This window comes from Somniosus microcephalus, chromosome 31, assembly GCF_052327205.1.
Source record: "Somniosus microcephalus isolate GS21.2 chromosome 31, FLI_Smic_1.0, whole genome shotgun sequence".
Classification (NCBI taxonomy): domain Eukaryota; kingdom Metazoa; phylum Chordata; class Chondrichthyes; order Squaliformes; family Somniosidae; genus Somniosus; species Somniosus microcephalus.
Genome location: NC_141017.1, coordinates 39,596,944 through 39,613,831, shown reverse-complemented (window position 1 = coordinate 39,613,831; position 16,888 = coordinate 39,596,944). Strand labels below are relative to the sequence as shown.

The 16,888-nt window shown below is 42.1% G+C and overlaps 1 protein-coding gene across 1 annotated transcript in view; it reads left to right on the top strand.

Moving 5' to 3' along the window:
- LOC147097786 (intercellular adhesion molecule 5-like) overlaps nt 1-16,888 on the top strand; it is a 233,773-nt gene that overhangs the window by 23,804 nt on the left and 193,081 nt on the right. The window contains exon 4 of the mRNA XM_085971896.1: nt 813-1,103. Within this exon, the coding sequence (XP_085828022.1) occupies nt 813-1,103 (291 nt within the window). The remainder of the gene's footprint in view (nt 1-812; nt 1,104-16,888) is intronic.

Sequence of the window (16,888 nt, the reverse complement as noted above, 5' to 3'; positions counted from 1 at the left end):
ACTTTATCAAAGGTCTTCTGGAAGTCCATATAAATAACATCCATAGACGTTCCCCAGTCCACTACTTTAGTCACCTCTTCAAAAAATTCAATCAGGTTCGTCAGGTATGACCTACCCTTTACTATCCATGCTGGCTCTCTCTGATCAGCTGAAAATTTTGAAGGTGTTCAGTCACCCTATCCTTAATTATAGACTCGAGTAGATTGCTCTTATGCAACAAACAAATTGGTGCAAAGTGTGTTTCTGTCCAGGATGGCCCACGTGCTGAATTTATTCTCACCACTCTGCTGCTTCTGCCAGATGACAGCCAGTTACTTCCAAACAGCGACGGGCATGTCTGAAGGAAACTCACCTGGCAGCTCTTGCACACCTCTTATGGTCAGTAGAGATGGTGGTCAAGGAGCAGATCAGCCATTCTCTCGATGCAGTTCTGGGGAGAACAAAATAACTTGAAAGATTTACACCCATAATCACCCACACTGAAGTCCCAGCCTCAACTGGGATGTTGTAGGCAGATGCAAGTAAAGATGACAGTGTAGGTAAATGAGTGAGTGCATCAGCCTGTTCCACTCCTAGTGGCTGGAGCAAAAGAAGCAGAGTTAGACACTTGGGCTGCCTGAATTAATTTCAAAAATAAAGTATATGAGCTCCTGGTGATGGCTCCAGTTGTCTCACAGTGGGCTGGTGTGATGGACTCCTGCGATGTGTGAATTGGGCAATAACAGTACTGGTCTGTTTTCCGCACTGTCCATTAGTAACTGAAACACAGCACAGCAAATCAAAATGAAATGAATTTCTTGTGTGTGTTGCAGCTTTTCCAGATCCTCCTAGAATCCTTGACCAAGGCCCCACAGAAGTGAAGCAAGAGGTCACGTTAAGATGTGAGGTCCCAAACGTCTATCCTGCTGAGAAGATGAGAGTAAGATGGTCTCAGGATGGTGAAGAACTGAATTCAGTTGGAACATGGAATATTTCCAAAACTGTCTGGACAACAGCATGGGTACCACAAGAGACTGGATTGATAGAAGTCGTCTGTTCAGCAGACTTTGAGGAATATCCATCAGTTCCACCAAAGAATGATAGTGTTTCCATTGCGGTGTACGGTAAGGATTCGGGATGTTGGGGGCATTACGATCAGGTCGGACTCTGATAGTTCATGATTATCAAAATTGCAGCATGTCAAATTTACATCACGTAAATAATAAAATCCCTCCGGTTCAGAGACAAATTAGGAAGTTTATGGAGACATTTCCATATTCATAGAAATTCAAAGAGAAGCAGTTAAAGAGAGTGTTAGTGACTCTGGATATTCCCTGATCATAAGGGAGTGTTAGTGACTCTGGATATTCCTGATCATAAGGGCGTGTTAGTGACTCTCTATATTCCCTGATCATAAGGGAGTGTTAGTGACTGGATATTCCTGATCATAAGGGAGTGTTAGTGACTGGATATTCCTGATCATAAGGGAGTGTCAGTGACTCTGGATATTCCTGATCATAAGGGAGTGTTAGTGACTCTGGCTATTTCTGATCATAAGGGAGTGTTAGTGACTCTGGATATTCCTGATCATAAGGTAGTGTTAGTGACTCTGGATATTCCTGATCATAAGGCAGTGTTGGTGACTCTGGATATTCCTGATCATAAGGGAGTGTTAGTGACTCTGGATATTCCCTGATCATAATGGAGTGTTAGTGACTCTGGATATTCCTGATCATAAGGGAGTGTTAGTGACTCTGGATATTCACTGATCATAAGGGAGTGTCAGTGACTCTGGATATTCCTGATCATAAGGGAGTGTTAGTGACTCTGGATATTCCCTGATCATAAGGGAGTGTTAGTGACTCTGGATATTCCTGATCATAAGGGAGTGTTAGTGACTCTGGATATTCCTGATCATAAGGGAGTGTTAGTGACTCTGGATATTCCCTGATCATAAGGGAGTGTTAGTGACTCTGGATATTCCTGATCATAAGGGAGTGTTAGTGACTCTGGATATTCCTGATCATAAGGGAGTGTTAGTGACTCTGGATATTCCTGATCATAAGGGAGTGTTAGTGACTCTGGATATTCCTGATCATAAAGGAGTGTTAGTGACTCTGGATATTCCTGATCATAAGGGAGTGTTAGTGACTCTGGATATTCCCTGATCATAAGGGCGTGTTAGTGACTGTGGATATTAATGATCATAAGGGAGTGTGAGTGACTCTGGATATTCCTGATCATAAAGGAGTGTTAGTGACTCTGGATATTCCTGATCATAAGGGAGTGTTAGTGACTCTGGATATTCACTGATCATAAGGGAGTGTTAGTGACTCTGGATATTCCCTGATCATAAGGGAGTGTTAGTGACTCTGGATATTCCAGATGATAAGGGAATGTTAATGACTCTGGATATTCCTGATCATAAGGGAGTGTTAGTGACTCTGGATATTCCCTGATCATAAGGGAGTATTCGTGACTCTGGATATTCCTGATCATAAGAGAGTGTTAGTGTCTCTGGATATTCCTGATCATAAGGGAGTGTTAGTGACTCTGGATATTCCTGATCATAAGGTAGTGTTAGTGACTCTGGATATTCCCTGATCATAAGGGAGTGTTAGTGAATCTGGATATTCACTGATCATAAGGGAGTGTTAGTGACTCTGGATATTCCTGATCATAAGGGAGTGTTGGTGACTCTGGATATTCCTGGTCATAAGGGAGTGTTAGTGACTCTGGATATTCCTGATCATAAGGGAGTGTTAGTGACTCTGGATATTCCTGATCATAAGGGAGTGTTAGTGACTCTGGATATTCCTGATCATAAGGGAGTGTTAGTGACTCTGGATATTCCTGATCATAAGGGAGTGTTAGTGACTCTGGATATTCCCTGATCATAAGGAAGTGTTAGTGACTCTGGATATTCCTGATCATAAGGGAGTGTTAGTGACTCTGGATATTCCCAGATCATAAGGGAGTGTTAGTGTCTCTGGATATTCCTGATCATAAGGGAGTGTTAGTGACTCTGGATATTCCCTGATCATAAGGGAGTGTTAGTGTCTCTGGATATTCCTGATCATAAGGGAGTGTTAGTGACTCTGGATATTCCCTGATCATAAGGGAGTGTTGGTGACTCTGGATATTCCTGATCATAAGGGAGTGTTAGTGACTCTGGATATTCCTGATCACAAGGGAGTGTTAGTGACTCTGGATATTCCTGATCATAAGGGAGTGTTAGTGACTCTGGATATTCCTGATCATAAGGGAGTGTTAGTGACTCTGGATATTCCTGATCATAAAGGAGTGTTAGTGACTCTGGATATTCCTGATCATAAGGGAGTGTTAGTTACTCTGGATATTCCTGATCATAAGGGAGTGTTAGTGACTCTGGATATTCCTGATCATAAGGGAGTGTTAGTGACTCTGGATATTCCTGATCATAAGGGAGTGTTAGTGACTCTGGATATTCCCTGATCATAAGGGAGTATTAGTGACTCTGGATATTCCTGATCATAAGGGAGTGTTAGTGACTCTGGATATTCCTGATCATAAGGGAGTGTTAGTGATTCTGGATATTCCTGAGGATAAGGGAGTGTTAGTGACTGTGGATATTCCTGATCATAAGGGAGTGTGAGTGACTCCGGATATTCCTGATCATAAGGGAGTGTTAGTGACTCTGGATATTCCTGATCATAAGGGAGTGTTAGTGACTCTGGATATTCCTGATCATAAGGGAGTGTTAGTGACTCTGGATATTCCTGATCATAAGGGAGTGTTAGTGACTCTGGATATTCCCTGATCATAAGGGAGTGTTAGTGACTCTGGACATTCCTGATCATAACGGAGTGTTAGTGACTCTGGATATTCCTGATCATAAGGGAGTGTTAGTGACTCTGGATATTCCTGATCATAAGGGAGTGTTAGTAACTCTGGATATTCCTGATCATAAGGGAGTGTTAGTGACTCTGGATATTCCTGATCATAAGGGAGTGTTAGTGACTTTGGATATTCCTGATCATAAGGGAGTGTTAGTGACTCTGGATATTCCTGATCATAAGGGAGTGTTAGTGACTCTGGATATTCCTGATCATAAGGGAGTGTTAGTGGCTCTGGATATTCCTGATCATAAGGGAGTGTTAGTGACTCTGGATATTCCCTGATCATAAGGGAGTGTTAGTGACTCTGGATATTCCTGATCATAAGGAAGTGTTAGTGACTCTGGATATTCCTGATCATAAGGGAGTGTTAGTGACTCTGGATATCCCCTGATCATAAGGGAGTGTTAGTGTCTCTGGATATTCCTGATCATAAGGGAGTGTTAATGACTCTGGATATTCCCTGATCATAAGGGAGTGTTAGTGTCTCTGGATATTCCTGATCATAAGGGAGTGTTAGTGACTCTGGATATTCCCTGATCATAAGGGAGTGTTAGTGTCTCTGGATATTCCTCATCATAAGGGAGTGTTAGTGACTCTGGATATTCCCTGATCATAAGGGAGTGTTGGTGACTCTGGATATTCCTGATCATAAGGGAGTGTTAGTGACTCTGGATATTCCTGATCACAAGGGAGTGTTAGTGACTCTGGATATTCCTGATCACAAGGGAGTGTTAGTGACTCTGGATATTCCTGATCATAAGGGAGTGTTAGTGACTCTGGATATTCCTGATCATAAGGGAGTGTCAATGACTCTGGATATTCCTGATCATAAGGGAGTGTTAGTGACTGGATATTCCTGATCATAAGGGAGTGTTAGTGACTCTGGATATTCCCGATCATAAGGGAGTGTTAGTGACTCTGGATATTCCTGATCATAAGGGAGTGTTAGTGACTCTGGATATTCCTGATCATAAGGGAGTGTTAGTGACTCTGGATATTCCCTGATCATAAGGGAGTGTTAGTGACTCTGGATATTCCTGATCATAAGGGAGTGTTAGTGACTCTGGATATTCCAGATCATAAGGGAGTGTCAGTGACTCTGGATATTCCTGATCATAAGGGAGTGTTAGTGACTGGATATTCCTGATCATAAGGGAGTGTTAGTGACTGGATATTCCTGATCATAAGGGAGTGTTAGTGACTCTGGATATTCCCTGATCATAAGGGAGTGTCAGTGACTCTGGATATTCCTGATCATAAGGGAGTGTTAGTGACTCTGGATATTCCCTGATCATAAGGGAGTGTCAGTGACTCTGGATATTGCTGATCATAAGGGAGTGTTAGTGACTCTGGATATTCCTGATCACAAGGGAGTGTTAGTGACTCTGGATATTCACTGATCATAAGGGAGTGTTAGTGACTCTGGATATTCCCTGATCATAAGGGAGTGTTAGCGACTCTGGATATTCCCTGATCATAAGGGTGTGTTAGTGACTCTGGATATTCCTGATCATAAGGGAGTGTTAGTGACTCTGGATATTCCTGATCATAAAGGAGTGTTAGTGACTCTGGATATTCCCTGATCATAAGGGAGTGTTAGTGACTCTGGATATTCCCTGATCATAAGGGAGTGTTAGTGACTCTGGATATTCCTGATCATAAGGGAGTGTTAGTGACTCTGGATATTCCTGATCATAAGGGAGTGTTAGTGACTCTGGATATTCCTGATCATAAGGGAGTGTTAGTGACTGGATATTCCCTGATCATAAGGGAGTGTTAGTGACTCTGGATATTTCCTGATCATAAGGAAGTGTTAGTGACTCTGGATATTCCTGATCATAAGGGAGTGTTAATGACTCTGGATATTCCCTGATCATAAGGGAGTGTTAGTGACTCTGGATATTCCTGATCATAAGGGAGTGTTAGTGACTCTGGATATTCCTGATCATAAGGGAGTGTTAGTGACTCTGGATATTCCTGATCATAAGGGAGTGTTAGTGACTCTGGATATTCCTGATCATAAGGGAGTGTTAGTGACTCTGGATATTCCTGATCATAAGGGAGTGTTAGTGACTCTGGATATTCCTGATCATAAGGGAGTGTTAGTGACTCTGGATATTCCTGATCATAAGGGCGTGTTAGTGACTGGATATTCCCTGATCAAAAGGGAGTATTAGTGACTCTGGATATTCCTGATCATAAGGGAGTGTTAGTGACTCTGGATATTCCTGATCATAAGGGAGTGTTAGTGACTCTGGATATTCCCTGATCATAAGGGAGTGTTAGTGACTCTGGATATTCCTGATCATAAGGGAGTGTTAGTGACTCTGGATATTCCCTGATCATAAGGGAGTGTTAGTGACTCTGGATATTCCTGATCATAAGGGAGCGTAAGTGACTCTGGATATTCCTGATCATAAGGGAGTGTTAGTGACTCTGGATATTCCCTGATCATAAGGGAGTGTTAGTGACTCAGGATATTCCTGATCATAAGGGAGTGTTAGTGACTCTGGATATTCCTGATCATAAGGGAGTGTTAGTGACTCTGGATATTCCAGATCATAAGGGAGTATTAGTGACTCTGGATATTCCTGATCATAATGGAGTGTTAGTGACTCTGGATATTCCCTGATTATAAGGGAGTGTTAGTGACTCTGGATATTCCTGATCATAAGGGAGTGTTAGTGACTCTGGATATTCCCTGATCATAAGGGCGTGTTAGTGTCTCTGGATATTCCTGATCATAAGGGAGTGTTAGTGACTCTGGATATTTCCTGATCATAAGGGAGTGTTAGTGACTCTGGATATTCCCTGATCATAAGGGAGTGTTAGTGACTCTGGATATTCCCTGATCATAAGGGAGTGTTAGTGACTCTGGATATTCCTGATCATAAGGGAGTGTTAGTGACTCTGGATATTCCTGATCATAAGGGAGTGTTAGTGACTCTGGATATTCCTGATCATAAGGGAGTGTTAGTGACTCTGGATATTCCTGATCATAAGGGAGTGTTAGTGACTCTGGATATTCCCTGATCATAAGGGAGTGTTAGTGTCTCTGGATATTTCTGATCATAAGGGAGTGTTAGTGACTCTGGATATTCCCTGATCATAAGGGAGTGTTGGTGACTCTGGATATTCCTGATCATAAGGGAGTGTTAGTGACTCTGGATATTCCTGATCATAAGGGAGTGTTAGTGACTCTGGATATTCCTGATCATAAGGGAGTGTTAGTGACTCTGGATATTCCCTGATCATAAGGGAGTGTTCGTGACTCTGGATATTCCTGATCATAAGGGAGTGTTAGTGACTCTGGATATTCCTGATCATAAGGGAGTGTCAGTGACTCTGGATATTCCTGATCATAAGGGAGTGTTAGTGACTCTGGATATTCCTGATCATAAAGGAATGTTAGTGACTCTGGATATTCCTGATCATAAGGGAGTGTTAGTGACTCTGGACATTCCTGATCATAACGGAGTGTTAGTGACTCTGGATATTCCTGATCATAAGGGAGTGTTAGTGACTCTGGATATTCCTGATCATAAGGGAGTGTTAGTGACTCTGGATATTCCTGATCATAAGGGAGTGTTAGTGACTCTGGATATTCCTGATCATAAGGGAGTGTTAGTGACTCTGGATATTCCTGATCATAAGGGAGTGTTAGTGACTCTGGATATTCCTGATCATAAGGGAGTGTTAGTGACTCTGGATATTCCTGATCATAAGGGAGTGTTAGTGACTCTGGATATTCCTGATCATAAGGGAGTGTTAGTGACTCTGGATATTCCCTGATCATAAGGGAGTGTTAGTGACTCTGGATATTCCTGATCATAAGGAAGTGTTAGTGACTCTGGATATTCCTGATCATAAGGGAGTGTTAGTGACTCTGGATATTCCCTGATCATAAGGGAGTGTTAGTGTCTCTGGATATTCCTGATCATAAGGGAGTGTAAGTGACTCTGGATATTCCCTGATCATAAGGGAGTGTTAGTGTCTCTGGATATTCCTGATCATAAGGGAGTGTTAGTGACTCTGGATATTCCCTGATCATAAGGGAGTGTTGGTGACTCTGGATATTCCTGATCATAAGGGAGTGTTAGTGACTCTGGATATTCCTGATCACAAGGGAGTGTTAGTGACTCTGGATATTCCTGATCATAAGGGAGTGTTAGTGACTCTGGATATTCCTGATCATAAGGGAGTGTTAGTGACTCTGGATATTCCTGATCATAAAGGAGTGTTAGTGACTCTGGATATTCCTGATCATAAGGGAGTGTTAGTTACTCTGGATATTCCTGATCATAAGGGAGTGTTAGTGACTCTGGATATTCCTGATCATAAGGGAGTGTTAGTGACTCTGGATATTCCTGATCATAAGGGAGTGTTAGTGACTCTGGATATTCCCTGATCATAAGGGAGTGTTAGTGACTCTGGATATTCCTGATCATAAGGGAGTGTTAGTGACTCTGGATATTCCAGATCATAAGGGAGTGTCAGTGACTCTGGATATTCCTGATCATAAGGGAGTGTTAGTGACTGGATATTCCTGATCATAAGGGAGTGTTAGTGACTGGATATTCCTGATCATAAGGGAGTGTTAGTGACTCTGGATATTCCCTGATCATAAGGGAGTGTCAGTGACTCTGGATATTCCTGATCATAAGGGAGTGTTAGTGACTCTGGATATTCCCTGATCATAAGGGAGTGTCAGTGACTCTGGATATTCCTGATCATAAGGGAGTGTTAGTGACTCTGGATATTCCTGATCATAAGGGAGTGTTAGTGACTCTGGATATTCACTGATCATAAGGGAGTGTTAGTGACTCTGGATATTCCCTGATCATAAGGGAGTGTCAATGACTCTGGATATTCCTGATCATAAGGGAGTGTTAGTGACTGGATATTCCTGATCATAAAGGAGTGTTAGTGACTCTGGATATTCCCTGATCATAAGGGAGTGTTAGTGACTCTGGATATTCCCTGATCATAAGGAAGTGTTAGTGACTCTGGATATTCCTGATCATAAGGGAGTGTTAGTGACTCTGGATATTCCTGATCATAAGGGAGTGTTAGTGACTCTGGATATTCCTGATCATAAGGGAGTGTTAGTGACTGGATATTCCCTGATCATAAGGGAGTGTTAGTGACTCTGGATATTTCCTGATCATAAGGAAGTGTTAGTGACTCTGGATATTCCTGATCATAAGGGAGTGTTAATGACTCTGGATATTCCCTGATCATAAGGGAGTGTTAGTGACTCTGGATATTCCTGATCATAAGGGAGTGTTAGTGACTCTGGATATTCCTGATCACAAGGGAGTGTTAGTGACTCTGGATATTCCTGATCATAAGGGAGTGTTAGTGACTCTGGATATTCCTGATCATAAGGGAGTGTTAGTGACTCTGGATATTCCTGATCATAAGGGAGTGTTAGTGACTCTGGATATTCCTGATCATAAGGGAGTGTTAGTGACTCTGGATATTCCTGATCATAAGGGAGTGTTAGTGACTCTGGATATTCCTGATCATAAGGGAGTGTTAGTGACTCTGGATATTCCTGATCATAAGGGAGTGTTAGTGACTCTGGATATTCCTGATCATAAGGGAGTGTTAGTGACTCTGGATATTCCTGATCATAAGGGAGTGTTAGTGACTCTGGATATTCCTGATCATAAGGGCGTGTTAGTGACTGGATATTCCCTGATCAAAAGGGAGTATTAGTGACTCTGGATATTCCTGATCATAAGGGAGTGTTAGTGACTCTGGATATTCCTGATCATAAGGGAGTGTTAGTGACTCTGGATATTCCTGATCATAAGGGAGTGTTAGTGACTCTGGATATTCCCTGATCATAAGGTAGTGTTGGTGACTCTGGATATTCCTGATCATAAGGGAGTGTTAGTGACTCTGGATATTCCTGATCATAAGGGAGTGTTAGTGACTTTGGATATTCCTGATCATAAGGGAGTGTTAGTGACTGGATATTCCCTGATCATAAGGGAGTGTTAGTGACTCTGGATATTCCCTGATCATAAGGGAGTGTTAGTGACTCTGGATATTCCCTGATCATAAGGGAGTGTTCGTGACTCTGGATATTCCCTGATCATAAGGGAGTGTTAGTGACTCTGGATATTCCTGATCATAAGGGAGTGTTAGTGACTCTGGATATTCCTGATCATAAGGGAGTGTTAGTGACTCTGGATATTCCTGATCATAAGGGAGTGTTAGTGACTCTGGATATTCCTGATCATAAGGGAGTGTTAGTGACTCTGGATATTCCCTGATCATAAGGGAGTGTTAGTGACTCTGGATATTCCTGATCATAAGGGAGTGTTAGTGACTCTGGATATTCCTGATCATAAGGGAGTGTTTGTGACTCTGGATATTCCCTGATCATAAAGGAGTGTTGGTGACTCTGAATATTCCTGATCATAAGGGAGTGTTAGTGACTCTGGATATTCCCTGATCATAAGGGAGTGTTAGTGACTCTGGATATTTCCTGATCATAAGGAAGTGTTCGTGACTCTGGATATTCCTGATCATAAGGGAGTGTTAATGACTCTGGATATTCCCTGATCATAAGGGAGTGTTAGTGACTCTGGATATTCCTGATCATAAGGGAGTGTTAGTGACTCTGGATATTCCTGATCATAAGGGAGTGTTAGTGACTCTGGATATTCCTGATCATAAGGGAGTGTTAGTGACTCTGGATATTCCTGATCATAAGGGAGTGTTAGTGACTCTGGATATTCCTGATCATAAGGGAGTGTTAGTGACTCTGGATATTCCTGATCATAAGGGAGTGTTAGTGACTCTGGATATTCCTGATCATAAGGGCGTGTTAGTGACTGGATATTCCCTGATCAAAAGGGAGTATGAGTGACTCTGGATATTCCTGATCATAAGGGAGTGTTAGTGACTCTGGATATTCCTGATCATAAGGGAGTGTTAGTGACTCTGGATATTCCCTGATCATAAGGGAGTGTTAGTGACTCTGGATATTCCTGATCATAAGGGAGTGTTAGTGACTCTGGATATTCCCTGATCATAAGGGAGTGTTAGTGACTCTGGATATTCCTGATCATAAGGGAGTGTTAGTGACTCTGGATATTCCTGATCATAAGGGAGTGTTAGTGACTCTGGATATTCCAGATCATAAGGAGTATTAGTGACTCTGGATATTCCTGATCATAATGGAGTGTTAGTGACTCTGGCTATTCCCTGATCATAAGGGAGTGTTAGTGACTCTGGATATTCCCTGATCATAAGGGAGTGTTAGTGACTCTGGATATTCCCTGATCATAAGGGAGTTTGAGTTGAGGTTGACTCTGGATATTCCTGATCATAAGGGAGTGTTAGTGTCTCTGGATATTCCTGATCATAAGGGAGTGTTAGTGACTCTGGATATTCCTGATCATAAGGGAGTGTTAGTGACTCTGGATATTCCTGATCATAAGGGAGTGTTAGTGACTCTGGATATTCCCTGATCATAAGGGAGTGTTAGTGTCTCTGGATATTTCTGATCATAAGGGAGTGTTAGTGACTCTGGATATTCCCTGATCATAAGGGAGTGTTGGTGACTCTGGATATTCCTGATCATAAGGGAGTGTTAGTGACTCTGGATATTCCTGATCATAAGGGAGTGTTAGTGACTCTGGATATTCCTGATCATAAGGGAGTGTTAGTGACTCTGGATATTCCCTGATCATAAGGGAGTGTTAGTGACTCTGGATATTCCTGATCATAAGGGAGTGTTAGTGACTCTGGATATTCCTGATCATAAGGGAGTGTCAGTGACTCTGGATATTCCTGATCATAAGGGAGTGTTAGTGATTCTGGATATTCCTGATCATAAAGGAATGTCAGTGACTCTGGATATTCCTGATCATAAGGGAGTGTTAGTGACTCTGGACATTCCTGATCATAACGGAGTGTTAGTGACTCTGGATATTCCTGATCATAAGGGAGTGTTAGTGACTCTGGATATTCCTGATCAAAAGGGATGTTAGTGACTCTGGATATTCCTGATCATAAGGGAGTGTTAGTGACTCTGGATATTCCTGATCATAAGGGAGTGTTAGTGACTCTGGATATTCCTGATCATAAGGGAGTGTTAGTGACTCTGGATATTCCTGATCATAAGCGAGTGCTAGTGACTCTGGATATTCCTGATCATAAGGGAGTGTTAGTGACTCTGGATATTCCTGATCATAAGGGAGTGTTAGTGACTCTGGATATTCCCTGATCATAAGGGAGTGTTAGTGATTCTGGATATTCCTGATCATAAGGAAGTGTTAGTGACTCTGGATATTCCTGATCATAAGGGAGTGTTAGTGACTCTGGATATTCCCTGATCATAAGGGAGTGTTAGTGTCTCTGGATATTCCTGATCATAAGGGAGTGTTAGTGACTCTGGATATTCCCTGATCATAAGGGAGTGTTGGTGTCTCTGGATATTCCTGATCATAAGGGAGTGTTAGTGACTCTGGATATTCCCTGATCATAAGGGAGTGTTGGTGACTCTGGATATTCCCTGATCATAAGGGAGTGTTAGTGACTCTGGATATTCCTGATCATAAGGAAGTGTAAGTGACTCTGGATATTCCTGATCATAAGGGAGTGTTAGTGACTCTGGATATTCCCTGATCATAAGGGAGTGTTAGTGTCTCTGGATATTCCTGATCATAAGGGAGTGTTAGTGACTCTGGATATTCCCTGATCATAAGGGAGTGTTGGTGACTCTGGATATTCCTGATCATAAGGGAGTGTTAGTGACTCTGGATATTCCTGATCACAAGGGAGTGTTAGTGACTCTGGATATTCCTGATCATAAGGGAGTGTTAGTGACTCTGGATATTCCTGATCATAAGGGAGTGTTAGTGACTCTGGATATTCCTGATCATAAAGGAGTGTTAGTGACTCTGGATATTCCTGATCATAAGGGAGTGTTAGTTACTCTGGATATTCCTGATCATAAGGGAGTGTTAGTGACTCTGGATATTCCTGATCATAAGGGAGTGTTAGTGACTCTGGATATTCCTGATCATAAGGGAGTGTTAGTGACTCTGGATATTCCTGATCATAAGGGAGTGTTAGTGACTCTGGATATTCCCTGATCATAAGGGAGTGTTAGTGACTCTGGATATTCCTGATCATAAGGGAGTGTTAGTGACTCTGGATATTCCTGATCATAAGGGAGTGTCAGTGACTCTGGATATTCCTGATCATAAGGGAGTGTTAGTGACTCTGGATATTCCTGATCATAAAGGAATGTTAGTGACTCTGGATATTCCTGATCATAAGGGAGTGTCAGTGACTCTGGACATTCCTGATCATAAGGGAGTGTTAGTGACTCTGGATATTCCTGATCATAAGGGAGTGTTAGTGACTCTGGATATTCCTGATCATAAGGGAGTGTTAGTGACTCTGGATATTCCTGATCATAAGGGAGTGTTAGTGACTCTGGATATTCCTGATCATAAGGGAGTGTTAGTGACTCAGGATATTCCTGATCATAAGGGAGTGTTAGTGACTCTGGATATTCCTGATCATAAGGGAGTGTTAGTGACTCTGGATATTCCTGATCATAAGGGAGTGTTAGTGACTCTGGATATTCCTGATCATAAGGGAGTGTTAGTGACTCTGGATATTCCCTGATCATAAGGGAGTGTTAGTGACTCTGGATATTCCTGATCATAAGGAAGTGTTAGTGACTCTGGATATTCCTGATCATAAGGGAGTGTTCGTGACTCTGGATATTCCCTGATCATAAGGGAGTGTCAGTGTCTCTGGATATTCCTGATCATAAGGGAGTGTTAGTGACTCTGGATATTCCCTGATCATAAGGGAGTGTTAGTGTCTCTGGATATTCCTGATCATAAGGGAGTGTTAGTGACTCTGGATATTCCCTGATCATAAGGGAGTGTTGGTGACTCTGGATATTCCATGATCATAAGGGAGTGTTAGTGACTCTGGATATTCCTGATCATAAGGAAGTGTTAGTGACTCTGGATATTCCTGATCATAAGGGAGTGTTAGTGACTCTGGATATTCCCTGATCATAAGGGAGTGTTAGTGTCTCTGGATATTCCTGATCATAAGGGAGTGTTAGTGACTCTGGATATTCCCTGATCATAAGGGAGTGTTGGTGACTCTGGATATTCCTGATCATAAGGGAGTGTTAGTGACTCTGGATATTCCTGATCACAAGGGAGTGTTCGTGACTCTGGATATTCCAGATCATAAGGGAGTGTTCGTGACTCTGGATATTCCTGATCATAAGGGAGTGTTAGTGACTCTGGATATTCCTGATCATAAAGGAGTGTTAGTGACTCTGGATATTCCTGATCATAAGGGAGTGTTAGTTACTCTGGATATTCCTGATCATAAGGGAGTGTTAGTGACTCTGGATATTCCTGATCATAAGGGAGTGTTAGTGACTCTGGATATTCCTGATCATAAGGGAGTGTTAGTGACTCTGGATATTCCCTGATCATAAGGTAGTGTTGGTGACTCTGGATATTCCTGATCATAAGGGAGTGTTAGTGACTCTGGATATTCCTGATCATAAGGGAGTGTTAGTGACTTTGGATATTCCTGATCATAAGGGAGTGTTAGTGACTGGATATTCCATGATCATAAGGGAGTGTTAGTGACTCTGGATATTCCCTGATCATAAGGGAGTGTTAGTGACTCTGGATATTCCCTGATCATAAGGGAGTGTTCGTGACTCTGGATATTCCCTGATCATAAGGGAGTGTTAGTGACTCTGGATATTCCTGATCATAAGGGAGTGTTAGTGACTCTGGATATTCCTGATCATAAGGGAGTGTTAGTGACTCTGGATATTCCTGATCATAAGGGAGTGTTAGTGACTCTGGATATTCCTGATCATAAGGGAGTGTTAGTGACTCTGGATATTCCCTGATCATAAGGGAGTGTTAGTGACTCTGGATATTCCCTGATCATAAGGGAGTGTTAGTGACTCTGGATATTCCTGATCATAAGGGAGTGTTAGTGACTCTGGATATTCCTGATCATAAGGGAGTGTTAGTGACTCTGGATATTCCTGATCATAAGGGAGTGTTAGTGACTCTGGATATTCCAGATCATAAGGGAGTGTTCGTGACTCTGGATATTCCCTGATCATAAGGGAGTGTTAGTGACTCTGGATATTCCAGATCATAAGGGAGTGTTAGTGACTCTGGATATTCCCTGATCATAAGGGAGTGTTACTGACTCTGGATATTCCTGATCATAAGGGAGTGTTTGTGACTCTGGATATTCCCTGATCATAAAGGAGTGTTGGTGACTCTGGATATTCCTGATCATAAGGGAGTGTTAGTGACTCTGGATATTCCCTGATCATAAGGGAGTGTTAGTGACTCTGGATATTCCCTGATCATAAGGGAGTGTTAGTGACTCTGGATATTCCTGATCATAAGGAAGTGTTAGTGTCTCTGGATATTCCTGATCATAAGGGAGTGTTAGTGACTCTGGATATTCCCTGATCATAAGGGAGTGTTAGTGACTCTGGATATTCCTGATCATAAGGGAGTGTTAGTGACTCTGGATATTCCTGATCATAAGGGAGTGTTAGTGACTCTGGATATTCCTGATCATAAGGGAGTGTTAGTGACTGGATATTCCCTGATCATAAGGGAGTGTTAGTGACTCTGGATATTCCTGATCATAAGGGAGTGTTCGTGACTCTGGACATTCCCTCATCATAAGGGAGTGTTAGTGACTCTGGATATTCCTGATCATAAGGGAGTGTTAGTGACTCTGGATATTCCTGATCATAAGGGAGTGTTAGTGACTCTGGATATTCCCTGATCATAAGGGAGTGTTAGTGACTCTGGATATTCCTGATCATAAGGGAGTGTTAGTGACTCTGGATATTCCTGATCATAAGGGAGTGTTAGTGACTCTGCATATTCCCTGATCATAAGGGAGTGTTAGTGACTCTGGATATTCCCTGATCATAAGGGAGTGTTAGTGACTCTGGATATTCCTGATCATAAGGGAGTGTTAGTAACTCTGGATATTCCTGATCATAAGGGAGTGTTAGTGACTCTGGATATTCCCTGATCATAAGGGCGTGTTAGTGTCTCTGGATATTCCTGATCATAAGGGAGTGTTAGTGACTCTGGATATTCCCTGATCATAAGGGAGTGTTAGTGACTCTGGATATTCCCTGATTATAAGGGAGTGTTAGTGACTCTGGATATTCCTGATCATAAAGAAGTGTTGGTGACTCTGGATATTCCCTGATCATAAGGGAGTGTTAGTGACTCTGGATATTCCCTGATCATAAGGGAGTGTTAGTGACTCTGGATATTCCTGATCATAAGGGAGTGTTAGTGACTCTGGATATTCCTGATCATAAGGTAGTGTTAGTGACTCTGGATATTCCTGATCATAAGGGAGTGTTAGTGACTCTGGATATTCCTGATCATAAGGGAGTGTTAGTGACTCTGGATATTCCCTGATCATAAGGGAGTGTTAGTGACTCTGGATATTCCCTGATCATAAGGGAGTGTTTGTGACTCTGGATATTCCTGATCATAAGGAAGTGTTAGTGTCTCTGGATATTCCTGATCATAAGGGAGTGTTAGTGACTCTGGATATTCCCTGATCATAAGGGAGTGTTAGTGACTCTGGATATTCCTGATCATAAGGGAGTGTTAGTGACTGGATATTCCCTGATCATAAGGGAGTGTTAGTGGCTCTGGATATTCCTGATCATAAGGGAGTGTTAGTGACTCTGGATATTCCCTGATCATAAGGGAGTGTTAGTGACTCTGGATTTTCCTGATCATAAGGGAGTGTTAGTGACTCTGGATATTCCCTGATCATAAGGGAGTGTTAGTGACTCTGGATATTCCTGATCATAAAGGAGTGTTAGTGACTCTGGATATTCCCTGATCATAAGGGAGTGTTAGTGACTCTGGATATTCCTGATCATAAGGGAGTGTTAGTGACTCTGGATATTCCTGATCATAAGGGAGTGTTAGTGACTCTGGATATTC